The 19,884-nt window shown below is 39.1% G+C and overlaps 1 protein-coding gene across 1 annotated transcript in view; it reads left to right on the top strand.

Annotated features, from left to right (window-relative positions):
* Window positions 1-944: 944 nt before the first annotated feature.
* Window positions 945-19,884, top strand: part of banp (BTG3 associated nuclear protein) — a 39,584-nt gene continuing 20,644 nt past the window's right edge. The window contains exons 1-11 of the mRNA XM_080505245.1: window positions 945-1,033; window positions 3,150-3,225; window positions 3,458-3,567; window positions 3,654-3,853; window positions 4,051-4,140; window positions 4,231-4,403; window positions 5,354-5,593; window positions 8,320-8,478; window positions 16,615-16,736; window positions 18,086-18,157; window positions 19,717-19,761. Coding sequence (XP_080361371.1) covers window positions 3,156-3,225; window positions 3,458-3,567; window positions 3,654-3,853; window positions 4,051-4,140; window positions 4,231-4,403; window positions 5,354-5,593; window positions 8,320-8,478; window positions 16,615-16,736; window positions 18,086-18,157; window positions 19,717-19,761 — 1,281 coding nt within the window. The 5' untranslated portion in view covers window positions 945-1,033; window positions 3,150-3,155. The remainder of the gene's footprint in view (window positions 1,034-3,149; window positions 3,226-3,457; window positions 3,568-3,653; window positions 3,854-4,050; window positions 4,141-4,230; window positions 4,404-5,353; window positions 5,594-8,319; window positions 8,479-16,614; window positions 16,737-18,085; window positions 18,158-19,716; window positions 19,762-19,884) is intronic.

A 19,884-nucleotide genomic window follows, 5' to 3' on the forward strand; every position in this document is an offset into this window, starting at 1 on the left:
ACAGCATGAAAGTAAGCTGCCCATGGTATGTATAACAAGGGAAACCTATTTTCTGAATGCATATGACAATAAACTTGAACTTTGTTGTTTTGAACAGGTGAAGATTGGGAAAAAAATATGTTTTGCATCATATGGTTGCCTTGGTGGCTTGTTTTCATAGATTCCACTGGTGCCCCAAGTGATTATATAGTAGAATATGGAATAAATAAATAAATTGCCCGAGTGTAAAAAAAAAAATTCCGGGTTTGACTTGGAAGTGCCACCAAAAACGTTAATTTAGTAGGCGCTGTTTTCAACTTAGCGGGAAGAAAATGTATTTATGAATTTATTTGTGAATTTATTTTAAGTCAAAGTATGCTCTCTTTTAAATCCCAACCCAGTAGTTAAAGTTGTACTGTCCCAAGTCGTCTCAATGCTTAAAGCCAATAGTTTCGGTACCGACTGTCACTGTTTGTAAAAACATGCATAATGCAACAGCCATTGGAGAACTTTGTGACACTTCGCTGTATTTTGCACTAGAATTTATCATTAAAATTAGCTTTATGTTGAAAGTGTTGTAATTTTTGGGTTTTGTGAAAACCATACATTTTCATTATATGCTCTGTCACAACAAAGAAAAACGTCTTAAATTTAAAGGTTATTATAACACTTATTTTCTGGCCTAGCCCAATCAAGATGAAATTTAAACTTTTTCAGCGCCTGAACTAATTTCTGATCAAGACTTCTTTTTCCATCGGAATTTTTTGGTGGTTCTTTTCCAAAAAGCAGGTCTTGTAAAGGGATATTCTATTGAGGAAAGTTAAAAAACAAAACCCGATATTGTCAGTTTTATTATTAAACAGTTGGTCAAGGAGAGTCAGATATTCAGTGTCTGATTAAGATGAGTGCAGCAGGCAAGCTGTGTCTGTGGAACTGAGCCGCGCGCGCCTCTGTGCAGCGGAGGGAGACGCTCCATGAGAGGACGCTTCTCTCGCGAGGAACGACGCCGTTATCGGAATCTCTACAAACAACACGAGAATTCATCATTCACACGGTAATATAACCCAAACTTACACGGTGCGCGTGTGGCGTGCCAGCCATGGGGACAGAAGCTGCTTCTAAATCGCGCTTTGCGACCGATTCTTCAACATTCACTTGTTTTGTTTTTTTAGCACGACGTTTCGGCGGCCTTTAGGCCCAACTAGCATGCTAATGGCCACGCTTTAACGTTAGCATGGGAATCCGATTTAGTAGCGTCGGAGCTAACATTAGCCACTAGCCGTGGCTAATCAGATCACGGCTAATAATGTGAATTCTTGCTTAAACGGAGCAGTAAACACGTTCCACGAAACATAATTCGGTTACATCATGCAATGCACATATAACAGAAGCGTTTAATTGTCCTATTTTATCATATATGACGCCGCTAACAGACCCCCGCCCAATTTAACTAGCGGAACAATTAACGACGAATTAATACCGTTCAGCCAACTCTAAATAATTCGTCCGTACTGTGTGATTTATTTATTAACATGCTGCTAAAGATGGTCTGAACTTGAGTCGTTATTTGTCCACCGTGCTGCCCCGTTTGGAATTACCTAGCCGCTGCTAGCAGCTACCTTCAGTTACTAGCCGGCTAACTTGGTAGCTTCCAAGAAAGCGACGCATATATTTATATATTATTTCTTGTTTGCGGACAGCAACAAAAAGGCTGCTACATATGTCGTAATACCCAAACCTCATTAAAGTATAACTCTGTGTTAACAAGCCAACAAACCACAGATGTGTCATAAACCCACAATTGATGCTATTGGTATGATTTTGTAATGTCCCCATTATGTACATTTTTATCACATTTCTGTCAATATGCCCCCCTCCCAAGCTATGTGTAGCTTAGGTTCAAATATCACACAGAACATGTCAAAAGCATTTAGACACTTCCCTTATTATAACGGATCAAAACAATGAAACAGACGCGTCAGTGTGACGTCATTATTTTATTTTAGAAATAAAACATGGAAAATTCATTCAGACACATATCAGTATGAATCTGTCAATGTGCACGTAAATATGACGTAATGTTTCTGCAGGATTGTTTTTCAAGATTAAAATGTTCTGGAGTTGTGTCCTGTGAGTTATTGCTGTGTCGTTTTGGATGGGGAACATTTTTATTAATTGAAAACACTTCTTATTTAGAGTTTTTGATGTTGAGTTGGCTGGCTCTCTTGCCTCATTTTGAGATGTTACCAGGTTTAGGTCTGGGAGTTCTATAATAGGTCCTTTGGTGACTGTTGTCTTTCAGTAAGATTGTGATTGTCTTTGGTTGCCCAGTGATGATTGCACACGAAGACGGTGTGTTTCACTGACAAACTGAAAAAAGACAAAGTGGTCAACTGGTATCAATTTCAGCCCGAACTCTGAGTTGGATGAAACAATAAATAAGATGGCTGTATGCTGTGCAATTTTTGTTTATAAATTCTCACAGTGTGAAAATAAAAAGTGAAACAAACATGCTGTGCAATTTTTGTTTATAAATTCTCACAGTGTGAAAGTAAAGAGTGAAACACACATGAAATTGAAGTTGATTTGGCTTCCCACAACCACTATCGCTTCATGATTTAAATTATGACAGCAATTCATCGGCACCTGCAACTTCAGTCCTCCAATATTCTTAAGCCTCATGAAGACTTTAGACTGTTTAAAGGCCAACACACAATCAACAATGTGCTTTGATCAAAATACAAGAGGTTTAAAGACTTGAAATTAGCCCAGGGTTGTTTTTCTGTGTGAAAAATAAACTCCTGCAAGGCAGCTCTAGTATTTGCCACTTGAAGTTATATTTTCCATCATGGACAGTTACAAGGAAGGAGCAATACAGAATGTGTTATAATGCATGTAGTAAGTAAAAATGCAATCTAGCCACACCAGTTCTTACTTTTGCTTAACTAGTGGTAAATCTAAGTGTTCCTCGCCTCTCTAACTGTTGATGAGAAACATGTTAAACATCCCACTATACAAGTAAAATATAGTTTGAAAGAATTAGAGCTGTCTCTTTGATTGAGTCAAATTGTAGGTACTTTGTTTCATAACTGGAAAAAAATTCTGATTTATACAAATATTAAGAATATTAGTATTGCAAATGTGTATGACTATATTCTGCCATCTTGCAGTGAACAATGTCGGAACAAGAGCTGGATGAAATTGTGCAAATAACAGTGGAAGACTTCAATGAAGAAGACCGTGTTGGTAAGCTTCTCTTTGTAGAGGGAGGAAAACATTGACTAATTCCTCCATTTGTTCCAAAATAAAGTTTGAATGCAGGATTTAATGTGATTTAGGACAGTTGTGTCTTGTTTGACGTTCAGCGCTGCATATCTCAGCCGCGCCAGCGACACATCTCCAATGTGGACATCAGAAAGGGGAAAAAAAAGGCTTTTGCGTGTTGTGTTGATAGTTTTCAATGTTTGATCTATGCCAGGCGTGCTTGACAGCCGTGAAGACGACGAAGAACGGGCGCAAAAGAAAAAGAGGAAATTAAGCAACAGTCAGGAGAATACCAACAGTAATCAAGACATATCTTTCATTAAGGTACCAGTTTTCTGACGCCATTTTATTTTTGATCAACTGAAAGATTGTTAACAGGATTTATTACACTTTGCAATTTGTGTTTTCAGAACATGTTGATTTCATTCACCGGCTCAATCAGCCATCGACTGGAGGGGATTGAATCAAAAATACAAGCTCTGGATGCAACATGCAAAGCCCTTGGACGCAAACTGGACAGCATGGTACCATGTGCCAAGAGCCCCATCCAGGTTCCTATGGTTGCAGGATCACCTCAGGGGGCCACTCAAACCTGGAACAAAGTGCGATGGTGAGCTCATAACGTTTGACCTTCATCTTGTTTTCCAGAGAATGAAAACACGTTCATGTCATCTGATGATATGTCGACAAATCATCTATTGAGCCCTTTTGCAAAGCTTAGCTTTGAGTGTGTCTCAGCAACATTATTTACTTAAATTTTTCATCATCCTGTGCAATTCAATGTGTTATTTGTACCTTCTCTCTCAGCGTTGTCCCTCAAACAAATGTAATAGTAAGCAATGAAAGCCCAAAGGGAACAAATCCAGAGGACAGTCCACTGGAGAACCTGCTCAGCAAGTGAGTGGATTTCCTGCAGACTGTACAGTTTATTGTTAGTGGATATTTACTCCCCAGAAATGTACACAGTGACTTTGTGTTTCCTTGCAGCACGCTGACCAAAAAGCGACAGAACACAATACTGGTTAAGGTGCCAGGCCCTGAAGAGAGCCACGAGGAGCAGGAGAGCGGCTCAGAGGCCAGTGACTCTGTTTCTAATGGTGGTCAGTCGGGCAATGCACAGAACGGACAAAATGTCACTCTCATCACACTTAATTCAGAAGGTATGACTGATACAAATGCACAAGCTCACACAGGTTCTTCTTTTCGCTCTTTTAATGAACATATTGGGAACATGCGGATGAGGAGGATGTTTTCAAAGACCATATTACTGATTTAAGTCCTTTAAAAAAAAAAAAAAAAATGTGTGAAACTTGGCTTTTTTTTTTTCTACATTCATTTGCATGTAAATGCAAGTGACAGCCCACTGTTGAAGATCTTAGGTACTGATGCATCACTGATGAAGTCAGTTAAAAAAAATGTGACCAAGTCTGCTGGCTGTGAATTAGAATTCTTTCTGAGATAGAAAGATGTAGATATTTGATTTTTGGACCTGAGTGCAGTCATGACAATTTTGACTCCATATTGAGTAGAAAGCAAGTGGCGTCGATGGTGAATGTTTGAAGCCTGTGCTTTTCTACCTTAAGTCTTTCATTGTCTGAATTGTCACTTTTTTCAAGAAATATTTTGTTCTGGATGGTCTGAATGAGAGTATAATGTTCTCAGTAGTACAAATGTTAATTTCACATTTGAGATCCCTTTTCTGTATTTTTTTAAATATTTTTTTGGGGGGGTGTATCTTCAGATGGCAATTATAATTAATGTATTTGGTGCTGGGTTATTATGGCAAAACTATTAGTCAGCATTAACTATATAGTACCATGTGTTTCATGCATTGGTTGTGTTGCATACTTTACAGCTTGCATTTGCCTGGAGTGAACTGCCAAACCACTTATTCTGCCTTTTCAATAGTTACGTTTTTATTTGAAGGGATATACTCATTTCTCTTTATCGCCACAAGGGTGTGCTGTTGTATCATTTGAATTGTCTGAATGTCAGCATGAATATGACATGTGTCCAGCAAAACAATGGATGAGAGAGTAACCAGAGTGTGGGTTTGTTAAATGAACTGTGTAGCTGGGCTTAAGAAGCTGTTTCTCTTTTTCTTTTCCAGATGATTATCCTAGTGGCACGTGGTTGGGAGATGAGAATAATGCAGAGATGCGAGTGCGTTGTCCAGTGTCTCCAGCTGACATGCTTCATATCACCACCAATTGTCGGACGGCAGAAAAAATGGCCCTGACACTGTTGGACTACCTGTTTCACCGGGAAGTGCAGGCCATGTCCAACCTCTCAGGGCAGGGCAAACATGGAAAGAAGCAGCTGGACCCTCTCATGATCTATGGCATTCGCTGTGAGTCCCATGAAAACCATGACTGTCTGATCACATGTTTTCACTTCACTTTGACTTTGCTTTTGACAAAATAGGTTTCAGCTTTTTGTAAACGTGTCAGATGAGAAGCTGCTACACCTGACAGAACACCTCCGGTGTGGCTTTTGAAGCAGTTTGAACTTGAAACTTGTGCCAAATGACAAACAAATTGCTCTAGTTTAGGGACTCAGTTCAAAGGTCACAATACTGCCAGATTTAAAATCAAGTTGGTCGAAGTAGTAAATTGATCATGGGAATTCAAAATCTTTGCTTTGTTGGAGTGTTAATCGGTACGAATGCATTCTGAAAAAGTTTACATTTAAAAAGAAAAAAAGTTCCAACAAAACCTGAACAACCTGTGAATTTTTAAGTAAAATAGATGAAATATCTTCATTATGCATTTTTTTAATGATGCACTCGAAGCTAAATTCTGTGAAAAATCTTGTCCTCGAATAGTGATGCAACTGAAAATCCAACAAATGACTTTGTGCTTCAAAATCCACCAGAATATCTACATTCCAGTATTTCTTTTGAAACTTGGATAAAGACATGCATGATTCATTTGACTGGTTTACATGGACTATTACCGTACTTTGTTGGATGTCATGTGATCCTCAATCATTTTTGTGCCCAGCTCTACTTTGCTCAGCCGGGGATAATATATTACCTGAGAAATGTAGATGTTGGAGCAGCAGCGCTTCTAATCTGCCCACAATATGCCAAAGGGAAAATACTGCTCCGCACAGGAAATAAACACAAAATAGTTTTTGGTTAGTTAAATGACTATCTTTTGGAGGCTTTAGTTTTCATTACTCATTTTATATTAAAATTAGATTCTGTTATAACTGATTTTATTTTTTTTAAATACAAGAAATATGTATTCGGATTAATATTTCATTTATTTATTTTTTTTAAATTATCATTACTTTTCCAAAAGAGACCCTTATTTCATAAACACCATTTAGCACTTGAAATGGAAGGTTATTCCATGTATCAGAGTGGAACTTTGGAGCAACTTTTGGCCTGTGGCCAGTATGTTTAACACCCTCGCTCGAGTAACTTCCAAGGAGTTATCTGGCAACCTCACTTACTGTCTTGACAATGACATCACTTCTTATAATTAAAATGCAAATAATATAGTTCTCCTTGGTGAGGTTTCAGTCACTTTCCTCCTTCATGACAATAAATGAACTCTCTTGGACCTTCTCACATTTCCTCATCATTCCACTACACAAAGCAGCTTCGAAGAGAACCCAGAAACAGACAGAAGTTTGAATTTCTAAGGCAGGGTTATAGAGCATTCATTCATCATTACATGCCTCGCACACATTAATGTCCAACACATTGTTAAATACCAGAATGTAAATGACAAACGCATATATCTGGTAGACAGATCCCAATGAAGTCAATCTTAATTCAGGGAACCTTGAGATTGATAGGATTTTAATGATCGCGTATTATATCTATATGTCTCATTTTGCAACTTTCAGAGGGATTGTATTACATATGACTTCGACAGAATTGTGTCACCTATGTGAGGTTTGGTCCATAGCCCACAAGACATTCTGGCATGAAGCTTGATTAATGCTTTGTCCAAACTGCACAACAGACGGCCATATAATTGGAAATCCCCTCCCCCCTGCACCTTTTCAGTGGGGCCTTTGGGATGTCTTTGCTGATGGTGTGTTCTTGAAACCATACATGTTGACATGATTGGCCTGCTGCACAGAAGTGAGAGAGAGGTCAGGCATTGTGTTTCTATCTCTATCCTTCTCTTTGGCACCCATTGCAAATGCCATATGATCAACCAAGTGTTACACTATGAATGTGAGTGGAGATGATGTGAAACGCAAACGTCTTCTTCAGACAATATCCATACAACACACATCGTATCTTTCTACTATTACCGTTGGAACGAGACATGCAAGTGTTTGTTTTCTTGGTTACCTATGTTTTGTCTCTGCAATGTGGATGTTTTTCTACATGCCGATTTACTGTGAGGAAGAGGTATGTGGATGCTGGAGCAGAGTCAAGTGACTTTTGGGTGACTCATCCTGCCTGCTTGAAAAAAGGAAAAGGAATGAGGGAGCCTGTTCGGGCAGAAGAGGCAGGTTGTTCCGCTTCCTCTTTGTTTCCTTATTTTCTTTAGGGCAGTGTTGTTAACGTATGTAGAAGTGACCTGACACCTGAAATGACTTGTCTTTAAACAGTTTGTAACTGTGGGTTCGGCAGCTGGTAAATCACATATCTCCACTGAGGAGTGGGGTGAGGTCTCGCCACAGACCAATGTTAATGTGTCAAAAAGATGTGTGGGAGAAGTAGGCAGAACCTGGACAATTGTGGATCGCTCTTGTCCTGTTGATATCAACACAGTAGAATTATGTTCAACTTTTTCTATTGACAAAGAAAATTTCAACCAATTTATGAATATGAAGTATTGCAAAGTATGATTGCATTGGATTTTTTTAAAAACTACTATCCAGCCTACCATACAATTGATTGAACTTAAGTAGATTGATGACACTGAAAATTTGAAATAGTAGTTTTGTACTTTTATTGGAACAAATGGGAGCCAAATAACATGAAACAACATTATTTGGGGGGAAAACGTGTGAAACGCCTTCGTCAAATCTTCAAAAATGAAACAAGATTTCATTATTTATATTGCGTGTAGCCTGACAACGTTTGGCCTTTCCTTGTCTCCACAGGCCATTTGTTTCACAAATTTGGCATCACGGAGTCAGACTGGTACCGGATCAAGCAAAGCATCGACTCCAAGTGCCGCACAGCTTGGAGACGTAAGCAGCGTGGTCAGAGTCTGGCTGTCAAGAGCTTCTCCAAACGCACGCCGCGTAGTAACGCTGCAGGTAAAGTACATGTTGCTATTATCACAGGCCCGTAGAACCGTTGTAGCTTCGGGGTCACGAAAGGAAGTCTCATGAAAGTGGTTTATTTTCACACCGAAGCAAACAAATATTTTACACCCTGCATCAATTATGCGGAACCCAGATTAATCTTCAACATGAATATGCATGCTGTGGACTTCCAACCACTGTCTCAGCCTTTATTTTTATTTCAATGCTACTTACATAACAGCTGCGTAAACATAAATGTTTTAAACTAAATATGCTGAATGATAGATCACTTTTTAAAATCACATAAATGTCAGATTCTTAATCGTAGTTTATTGCTTTGAAATATTTGCTTCTTGTGAAATACTGGAGGAGTGTAAGCACACTGACAGCACTTACCACTACCTGACTATATCCTCATGATAGTCCTAATATGAACTTTATGAATTTGAAAATGTTGCTCCATTTGCACAGCTGTTTTCTGGTTAAATAAGTTACATAATTGTGTAAATCAACAGCTCCCTGTTCTGAAGAAAACATTTTCTGCTCTGTCTTTTTGGTCGCAGATGAATTGCACCATTGTAGTATAATGGCCCAAAATATAATGCATATCAATAACCTATTACCGTATTTTCTGCCCTATAAGGCGCACCGGACTATAAGGCGCACCTACATTAATTGACATAATTTACAACACTGAGGAGCTCAGGATGTCCCATCATGCCTTGCAGCGACAAATTTTGTGTTGTTGGAGGTTATTGTGGGTTTTTGTTGGGCTTGTGTGTGTGTTGATTGTGTTTATGCTGTGTTTTTGTTCCCCAGTTTAGGGAGTAATTATTTCATCTAGTTTATTTTGGTTTGTTAGAATGTTGGTGTGCAACCATGAGTGATGAATGTGTTGTGTGGAGTGTCGTCCGCTCTGAAGCTCCGGTAGCGAAGTTAGAGTTGTCAAAATAAAAGCTTCTGGGTGTTCAGCTGGCAAATAGCAGTCTCAAGTAGCGCAATTCTTCCATATATAAGGCGCACCGGGTGATAAGGCGCACTGGCAGCTTTGGAGAAAATTTGAGGTATTTAGGTGCGCCTTATAGGGCGGAAAATACGGTAAAAAGAAATCTAGTCAATAATCTAATAACTATAATTGAGACTGTTGTATACTGTATTATGTATTGTATCTTCAGTGACTCCTACGCCATCCACTATACCTGTTTCTGGTTAGAAAACTATCAAAAATTTGCAAATACAATTTTATTTAAAAGAAAATGAGTCATTTATCTATTATTATCTTATTCACTGCAGCTTTACAATTTTCACAGTATTTTTTTAAGATTCTGTTTCAATACTGCAATCACTTATTAGATTATTGACAACATGTTATTAGATGTTGGTTCACATATTTTTTTTTTTCCAAAAAAAGTTTTTATTAATTTTTATAACATAGCACACAACAAAACACACACACACAAAAAAAAAACACATCACACTGCCCGTTTAGAAAGAATTAACAAAGGTAAAGTAACCATCACACTATTACTCATGCTCAAAGGTCTTTGACATACAACATGAAAGGCCCCCAGACACTCTCAAAAACATTTTGTCTGCCCTTCAACACATAGGTGATCTTCTCCAATGGGAGTGTTGACAACATCTGCTGCCTCCACTGTTCCACAGAAGGTCCATGACTCTTTTTCCAAAATAGTGATATACATCTCTTAGCATTCAACAGGCTTATATTTATAAACATTTTTTCACTCCTTGTATATGTACATTCCTCTGGGTATAAACCAAATATGAATAGCTTTCGGTCCAATATAAATTTCCTAGAAATAATTTTTTCAATGACACCTCTTATTTGTTCCCAAAACATTATAATCTTCCTACAATACCACATACAATGAGCCAGTGTTCCCCTACAGTCGGTGCATTTTGGACATAGATCAGGAATGTTACCATTATATCTATAAAGATCTACCGGTGTTACATATACTCGCATTAACCATTTAAACTGTATTAATCTGAGGCGTACGTTAATAGATGTGGTATGTGCCAAGTTACATGTAGCCCTCCACTCCTCCACAGTTAAATCCAATGACAAATCCTCGTTCCAAGCTTTGAGTCTGCCATATGAATCTTCAGGATCTCTTCCCATCATAAAATTATATATCTGTGATATTATGCCTTTCTTTTGACTATCCTTTGTCATAATTTCCTCTAAGTCTGAGTGTGTAGGTTTCGTTAGTATATTGTTCTGGGTTTTGTGTATGTAACTTCGCAATTGAAGATATTTAAAGAAATGTTTTTTATCTATATGAAATTTATCTTGTAACTCCTGAAAGCTCATTAATGTATCACAGTTAGGTAGGTAAACATCTCGAATCCTTCCCAATCCTTTGACTCTCCATGTATGAAAAACTGCATCAGCTCTCCCAGGTACAAACAAAAAATTGCCCCATATTGGACTAAATTGGGATAATCCATTTGATTCTTTTAAGTATTTTTTCACATCTCTCCATATTCTGATCATATTTTTAAGTATTGGATTTTTCGTCTGTTTTAATAATTTTGTAACTGTGTTGGAATACATGTACAAAGGGAGTTCCAAATGTAACCCTTGACTTTCCATATCCACCCAATGTGGAGAGTGATTTGTATAATAAAACATCATAGACCTCAACTGTGTAGCCCAATAATACAGTTGGAGATTTGGGCATTTTAGACCTCCTCGTTCATACGGAAGATAAAGCAAAGACAGGCGGAGTCGTGACCTTCTATTATTCCATATAAATGTGATAAAAAGCTTCTTAATTTGGAGAAAAAAGTCTGGAGGAGGCAGCAAGGGGATGTTTTGAAACAAATAGAGTAATTTTGGTAACACATTCATTTTCAATATATTGACTCTCCCTATCATAGATATTGGTAGAGGCATCCATTTTTCAATTGAATTAGTTAAGTCTTTCTTTATGAGATCATAATTTATTTCAACTATTTCTTCCAAATCTGGCAAGATTTGGATTCCCAGGTACTCAAATTGTGAAACTACATTAAATTGCAAGACCTCAGGAGGTGGATGGACTCTATCATTTGCATTTAATAACAGAATTGAAGACTTGGTTCTGTTAATTTTGTAACCAGATATCTTACTAAATGACTTTATTATTTCGAGAATGATTGGTATTGACTTGCTTAAATTTTTCAAAAATAAAATTACATCGTCCGCGAACAGCGAAATTTTATGGCTCGTTGGTCCAACCGAGATCCCACTAAACTGAGGGTGAGAGCGCAAAGCAACAGCAAGTGGTTCAATAGCTAATGTGAACAATAAAGGGGAAAGTGAGCAACCTTGTCTACAACCTCTGCTAATCTTAATTGGGTCTGAAATATTTTTATTTGTCATAATTTCAGCAGTCGGGTTTTTGTATAATATCTTGACCCACTTTAAAAAGTTTGCTCCACAGCCAAATTTTTCTAAAACCTTAAAAAGGTATAGCCATTCCACTCTATCAAAGGCCTTTTCAGCATCTATTGATAGAAGAGCGGTGTCAGATGCAGCCCTATTGCAATGAATTATATTTAACAATCTTCTTACATTGTGAGAGCCCTGCCTACCCATTATAAATCCATTTTGATCCCGGTCAACTATGTGAGGTAGAATATTTTGTAGTCTCCTTGACAACACCTTAGTGATTATTTTTACATCAGAGTTCAATAGGCTAATGGGTCTAAAGTTCTCACATTTATTCATGGGTTTACCTGGTTTTGGTAAAAGAGCAATCATTGCTGTATTCATTGTAGAAGGGAGACAATTTAACTGATAAACTTCTGCAATCATTTCTAACAGAGGGCCAATTAATTTATCTTTAAATTTCTTGTATAGATCAGTTGGGAGTCCATCTGGCCCCGCCCTCCTTCCAGACTTCATGTTGTCAATGGCTTGTCCTATTTCTTCTTTGGTAATTTCTAAGTTTAGATGATATTCATTTTCCTTTGAGATCCTTGGCATATCTAATTTATTTAAAAAGGTATCGATTTCTTCTGATAGTATAGCGTTTTGCGCTTGATAGAGCTCTTCATAATATTTTTTAAAGGCCATATTAATCTCCTGTGGATCTAACAGGGTTTGGTCATCAGATAGTATTGTTGTAATAGGTAATTTGGATTCCAGTTGTTTTATTTGCCATGCTAAAAGTTTGCCCGCTTTATCTCCCTGCTCATAAAATGATTGTTTAAGGCGGAGAAGACTCGATGCAGCTCTAAAGGCAGAATGTTTATCGTATTCTGCTCTCACACTCAGTAATTCTTTTTCTAATTGTGGGTTATGGTTTGTGTTAATCTTGTCTTGAAGCACTTTTATTTTACTTTCTAAATGTGACCTAACTTCTTTATTCTTTTTGGATTTATGACCTGTATAACTAATTATATGTCCTCTAAGGAATGCCTTAAATGCTTCCCATTTAATAGATGCTGTTGTTTGTGTGGTATTAATTTCAAAGAAAATATCAATTTGTTCGCCTAAATATTTGACCAAATCTTCATCCAGTAACCATTTATGCTGAAATTGCCACCGTGGAGGGTCTCTTTTCAACTTAGGATCTTTATATATCAGGCAACAAGGAGCATGATCCGAGATCACAATACCACCATAAGAGCAGTCATAAACCTTGGATTGTAACGTAGTAGAAATGAGAAAGAAATCTATTCTAGAATAGGTCTGGTGAGTACCTGAGTAACAGGAATAAGTTCTAATATTTTGATTTCTTTCCCTCCATATGTCAATTAAATTTAAATCTTTCATTAATCTTTGAATTGTAGCTCTACAGCTAGCATGCGACCGATCCACTCCAGTTGCTCTGTCCAGTTCTGGTTTTAGCACACAATTAAAATCTCCCCCAATTATGTGCGATCCCTGAAGAGTAGAAAGAGTTAAAAAAAGATCATTGTAAAAATTACTATCATCCACATTAGGTCCATAAACATTTGTCAAATTCAAAAATTCTGAAAAAAGAATACCCTGAAGAATTAAATATCTTCCTCTTTTGTCTTTGATAGTATTTTTAATTTGAAAGGGAACTGACTCGTGTATCAAAGTCATGACTCCTCTAGACTGCGATGTAAATGCTGCTGTATGCACATCACCCCTCCACCTCCTCCTGATCCTCAAAAGATTGTCATCCAGGAGATGTGTTTCCTGTAAAAACACTATTTTAGAATCCATCTCCTTAATTTTGTTTAAGACTTGTTTAATTTTCTGAAGGCGCTGCAGGCCCCTACAGTTCCATGAAATAAATTTAAGATCTAAACCCTGAGACATGAATATTGTAAAATGACTTTGTCATAACGTTGCTTTGTAGCATGGAAACACATTCACTGGGCAGAACAAAAACAGATGAAAGAACAATCATCCAACAAGTAGAACACAAACACTTCCCTTTACCCCCATCCACTGGATGACCCCCACCCTCCCCAACTTTCCCTTCCGTTATTGCAAAAGACCAGTCCACACTAAGGAGGAATAATCAACCCACTTCCCCAGACTGCTCCTCACTGCTACTGTATCATCATTATTTCAACTCCTGCTCACCTACATATTTTTTTTTTCCTTTTTAAAAAAAAAAAAAAAAAGAAAAAGAAAGAAAGAAAATTAAACGTTTAAAACAAATGGCCCTCTCATCCTCCACTCTCAGTTATGTAGCATAAACAAATAAAGTAAATAAGAGAATTCAAAAAAAAAAAGTGTAGTATTCACTTAGTTTGATCACTTTAAATATCACAAATTAACCAACATGCTACAAAGTATCAGTCATTTATGCACACATCTTATATCAGACCAACTGGTCCCTGCATGTTAGTGGTCTTCATGGTTTGGAACTTCTTGGATGATCTTCAAAAACACACTAGCTTCTGTAGGTGTTTTGAATACATGAGTCTTACCCCCATAGGTCACAAGAAGCTTGGCAGGATAAGCCACTCCATGTCTAATGTTCATCTTTCGGAGTTCCTCACGAATGGGGTCGAACCCTTTCCTCTGCTGGAGCAGCCCTGTGGCTAAATCAGGGTAGAAACGCACCTGCTGGTTATTGTAGGTGACGTCCTTTCTGTCCCGCGCCGCTTGGAGGACCGCCTGTTTATCTTTGAAGTTTAGAAAGCGCATTATCAATGCTCTTGGGCGAGATTTGGTGTCCCTCTTTGGACCTATCCTGTGTGCTTTCTCCAATATGAAGGGAGACAATGACTTTTCACCCCCGCTCAGCGCCTCTCGTATCCACCGTTCCAAGAATGAGCACGCGTCGGCTCCCTCCGCTCCTTCTGGCATATTAACAAGCCTCAAGTTGTTCATACGTGACCTGGTCTCCAAGTCTGAAAGTTTCTCCTCCATATCTTTGTTTTTAGTTTGCAAAGTGCGCACCTCAGCCTGCAGACCAAGCACCTCGTCCTCGGTGCCAGATATGCGTTGCTCCGCTTGCGCGACGCGTGCGTTACATTCAGCCATCTCCTTCTGCATGTCCCGTATAGCCGCCGTCATGTTGTCAAGCTTGGTTGTGAAATCCGTTTTCATTGTCGCTATTTCCCCTTTCACCGAGCCCAGCAACACCAGCACTTGGTTCACTTTATCTCCGAGCGAGGCGTCATCACCGCTGACCTGAGCTTCCCCGTCAGCGGGCTCCTTGGTAGCATGCTTCGCAGCCATATTGCTGCTAGCTCTCGTCGCCTCGCTGCCCCGGAGGTTATAGTCGGGCAATTTTGTTTGCTTGGATGGAGGCTCGTTCTTACCCCTTGGTGTCTTATTCGAAGTCATCGTGTCTTTAATAATCTGTTTTGGCCAATATTGTGCGTGAGCAGGAGGCTTTAGCAGTTAAGTAGGAGCAGCGAAGAAACACACGTCTAACTACGTGGGCGCCATAACCGGAAGTCCCTGGTTCACATATTTAATCGCTCGAGCAAGTTATTATGTTATTGGTTTAATTACATTTTGGGTTGCAATGCAGCATCACTAGTTATGCTTTGCTTTAAAAAGGAAATCAAACAGGACCCCCTTCTCTCTTTGTTGTTTTTGTATACAGAGGCTTTGTGTGTGTGGACTGTTTTCCTACAACAGTCACATGCACTGAAGTCAAACAGGTCATATTGCTTAATAAAAGCTATTTCAAGATCTGGACCTAAATGCAGATACAGATGGTTGTAATCTGCACACAATGCCTGCTGTCCTTCCCTCCCTGTGAGCCTTCACCTCTCACCTCTGACCAGAGAGAAGTACGGCTACAGGGGAAACCCAAATATCCTGCGAGCTCACACGAGGGGCAGTTTATCAGGCCCTGCCTGTTTAGGCCACACACGCCCGGAGTGAACAACACAAATACAAGTTGAAGTTGTACTTCCACCACCATGCTACAGACACATACCAAACAGTCATTCAATCCTCCCATCAGATTACATGTGAATGGACAGGAAAGAGGCAATCCTTTCTGTTATTAAAATCATTATTATTAGTGAACCTGCATTGAAAGGTAAAATCCAAACTTTTGCTTATACAAGGCACCTGGTACTTCATTCCTCATCTGGCAAACATAAATACGAAGAATGGTTTATGTGATACAGTATGTCCTTTTTTTTTTTTTTGGTCAAAAATATTATCCGAATATTATTCCTACTTCACCTGTACAGCTTTTTGATTGCTCATTTTATTTGTCGTTGCACAAGACAAAATCTGGCTTTGTTTATTTTCTGGCCTGTTGGGTAGATTCTGCTGTCTGTACTAGTTCTGCTCTCTTTGACTGCCCATGGGATATCTTGACATCTCTGTTATCTCTGTTGGTGTGGGATCTGCGTGGGGTGATGGAGCTGTGAAGTGTTTTCATGCTGCTGGTGTGATGACTTGTGTTTAGACTGAACCTTGGAGTTTGTGTTTGGCTGCTCAACCACAAATGTGTTTGGATGGGTATCTGGAAGTCCTTGTTGTGTATTCAGGCATTCAATGAAGTATAAACAAGGCATCAGCCAGCAGATGGCCTGGGTATTAGCCAGTTTTTAAAACAAGTTTTCTCTGGCCCCGACACGATTGTGTCTGTGAGTGATGCCTCATTCTTATTTTAGAAATGTGTTGGAAGCTTTATTTGTAACCTCTATCCCGGTGACCATATTGTTTGTACTTCTATCCAGAGGAAGGCATGACAGAAGAAACGGCTCACATTGAGGCTGCCACCCAGCAGACCTTGCACTACACGCTGGCCAATCAGCAGGTCCAGTTCCATCGTATTGGGGAAGATGGACAAGTTCAGGTGGTGAGGGTTACAACAAAGTCTTCTTTCTTACAATAATAATCTGATGTATGTTTCATAGTTGGATGCCTTTCTGTTGGATTTTTTCTCTCACTACTGCCATCCTTAAGGGTGCTCATCTTGAATTGTTTATTGCACGCACACACACATGCGCCTTAATCAACTTGTCATTTTCTGTCTGTTTCAACAGTCACATTTAGTTATGTGTGGGCTGTTACAGAAACTGTGACTACATCTTATTCGCCTGTTCCTGAAAAAAAAAAAAAACACAGGAGCTGGTCGTCATGAAAATGGTCTGTACAAAGGAATTTGTCACAGTTTTAAAATAATTGTAAAAGAAGACATCCTTGTAAACAAACCTGCATTGCAATGACTGATTGCAGTCAGTCTTTCCATGAGAACTGCTGAGCACAGATTTACTGCAAGACAATTACAATGGCGCTGAGGGATCATATTTGTCAAGAATTGCTTTTCATAGTGAAACTATGGTTTGTTAGCTTGTTTCACAACAGAGTGAACGCCATTGCCCGAGTCACCAAAAGTAATTGTAACACATTTGTTACACCGTGTGACCATCCCAGGTAGTTTCCACTCTCATTATTGCACTCCCGACGTAATAATAGTGCTACAGAAAAGTCGGGTGATTTACAGTGTGGAGTATTTTTTGCTGTTCCTGGGTTATTACATGATGCACGGGTTTGGCGGCACCGATGATAGGTGGCTTCCCTGAGCATGTAATGATTTACCATGAAAGATAGCGGGGCGGACAGACGTGAAGAGAACTTGGGGAGAAAGGTGGGAGTGATTGTCAGGGTTTCACCGTTCACATATTTTCCTCCTGACGTGAACACACCCGAGTATTGAGGTGCAGCTGAGCCTCAAATTTACGAATGATCTCCTGCTAATAAAGCAAAGACAATCATTTAAACCCACCAACACCGACTCACAATGCATTCAGTATTTCGTTCACATGCCAGAATCAAGAAAGTATCACACCTACCTCCGCATAAGTAATTATGTTTGAAGCTGTGACTGTAGCTCAACACACAGCGAAAGGAAACCTAAATGATGGCATGCGTTTTTGCTCTGATCATAGTCACTGTTAAGACAACTCGTCCCAAGGAGGTTTTAGTCTCAGGGAGGTGGAAAAAAAGTTATGATCTTCTTTCAAAAAAGTCAGTGCAAGTTACACAAATCAAGTTCATATTTTCCGAGGTCACAACCAGAAATCTGTCAGTTTGTTGCTCCTTCTCACCACAGCCCGTCATCAAGAAAACAACTTTTTTTTTTTAAGCACGCAGTGTAATTGTGATTGTGTACATGTTTCAAAATGGTCTTTTTCTGTGTCTCAGATTCCACAGGGACAGTTGCATATTGCGCAAGTGCCACAAGGGGAGGAGGTGCAGATTACACAGGACAGCGAGGCAAGTACATGTCTGTGTGCACATGTGAGAGACTCTGAGAAACCGTTGCTTTGTCATTTTCTAAAGTGACTTTGTTTTAAGCAATAAATGTCTCGGTGGACACCTCAATGTTCCATTCATCTCACACCAAAGTAATTATTGTTCACATAAGTGCAAAAATTTTAATATTTTATACATTGAATTAATTTGACAAATGCATTTTTATTCTGATTATGACTGTTAGAGACATTATGAGGTTTTTTATTTTTTTTAATCCTCACATATCCACATCATTGTCAGGAGTTTGCCTGGTCAACCAGTGTGTTTGGGCCTTTTGAGGCCTCCACATTTCCGTTTGTCCACAGAGCTTTCCACCGCAGCCCTATGGGCCGAGGCTGTTCTTGACAACATTTAAGATGTGATTGAATTTGAATTATAGTTTCCTCAAAGAATATCTTAATGTTTACATTTCTGCTGGCTCAGACGCAGGGTTATGATTTTTGCTTCCGCATAATACCCGGGTGTCTCGTGTCCCCCACCAGTCATCCCAACCTGCACACACGAGCTGCCAGCTATAATCAAAATGTAAAGCCAAACCACACCAACTGCTAAAGCAGAATTTCCACATCAGTATCGTTGCTAATGATTTTTCAATGATGTCGGGGGAGAGATTTATTTCAAGGCGCCGGTCTGTGTACACACTCGTATACATGTAATCACATACTGTACATGATACATGCCACAAATGTGGGACAGTTTGACATTCGTGCAAAAAGCAACTGACACCTTAACCAAGTGTTTTTCTCATTTCCTATTCTGTTCAAGTGCAAAAGGACACACAGAGGAAGAAAAGCACAATTGAGTGAGCGACAGAGTAAATTGGAGGCAGAAAAGCTCTAAAGCCTTTCCTGCTCTTTGTGGCCGAGCCCAGTTTTTTTCCTCCTCTTTCTCCGTCTTCCTCCATGATATTGTTTGTTTTTTGGAGTTCAAAGCTTAGCAACAAAATCCCACTTCTCCCTGCTGCCACTCACAGAATATGTTTTCATTAGGAGTGGGCCCCTTTCATCAAAGACTTTGGTTTTAGTGTGCTTAAAAAGGAAATGAGCTGTTTGAGAGATTACATTGCTCTCCGACCATGTGGCAGCTCAGACTGTGTTGCACATATACATGGAAGACAATTAGAGAGAAAACAGCTGAGGCTTGAGGTCGGCTAAGTATGCCTTGTATAATCTTCTCTCAAATGGTCTTGTTAATGTAACTGTGGGTGTTCTGAGAGATTTTATGGTGGTCATTGCATGTGAGCCTGCGGGCACTGGCAGGGACGAGCAGTCCTGACACGTCTCTTATTATTGACACCATAATGCCGCACAGTGTCAATCACTTGAACACTTCTTAATGATCTGCATGACCTCAACACATGATGGTAACAGTCTTCACCTGCTACAATGTCAGAGGTCATAGTAGGTTAAAAAGAAAAAAGTGGACAAAATGTATGTTTTTATAATTTCAGATTTGATAGTTAAAATACTACAATTGTATTTAACAGGATTTCTTCTAACAAGTCATTTTTTCTATTTCAGGGAAACCTCCAGATTCATCAGGTGCATGTTGGTCAGGATGGGCAGGTGAGAAAACATTTCCACAAAACTCAAACTTGAATGTTATAGATCAGCCTCTGCTAATGGTTACTTCAGGGATCTAGAAAAGAAGGTTTTGAACTACTGCCAGTGATGAAAGAAACGTATTGA

This window comes from Blennius ocellaris (assembly GCF_963422515.1).
Source record: "Blennius ocellaris genome assembly, chromosome: 11".
In the NCBI taxonomy this organism is placed as follows: domain Eukaryota; kingdom Metazoa; phylum Chordata; class Actinopteri; order Blenniiformes; family Blenniidae; genus Blennius; species Blennius ocellaris.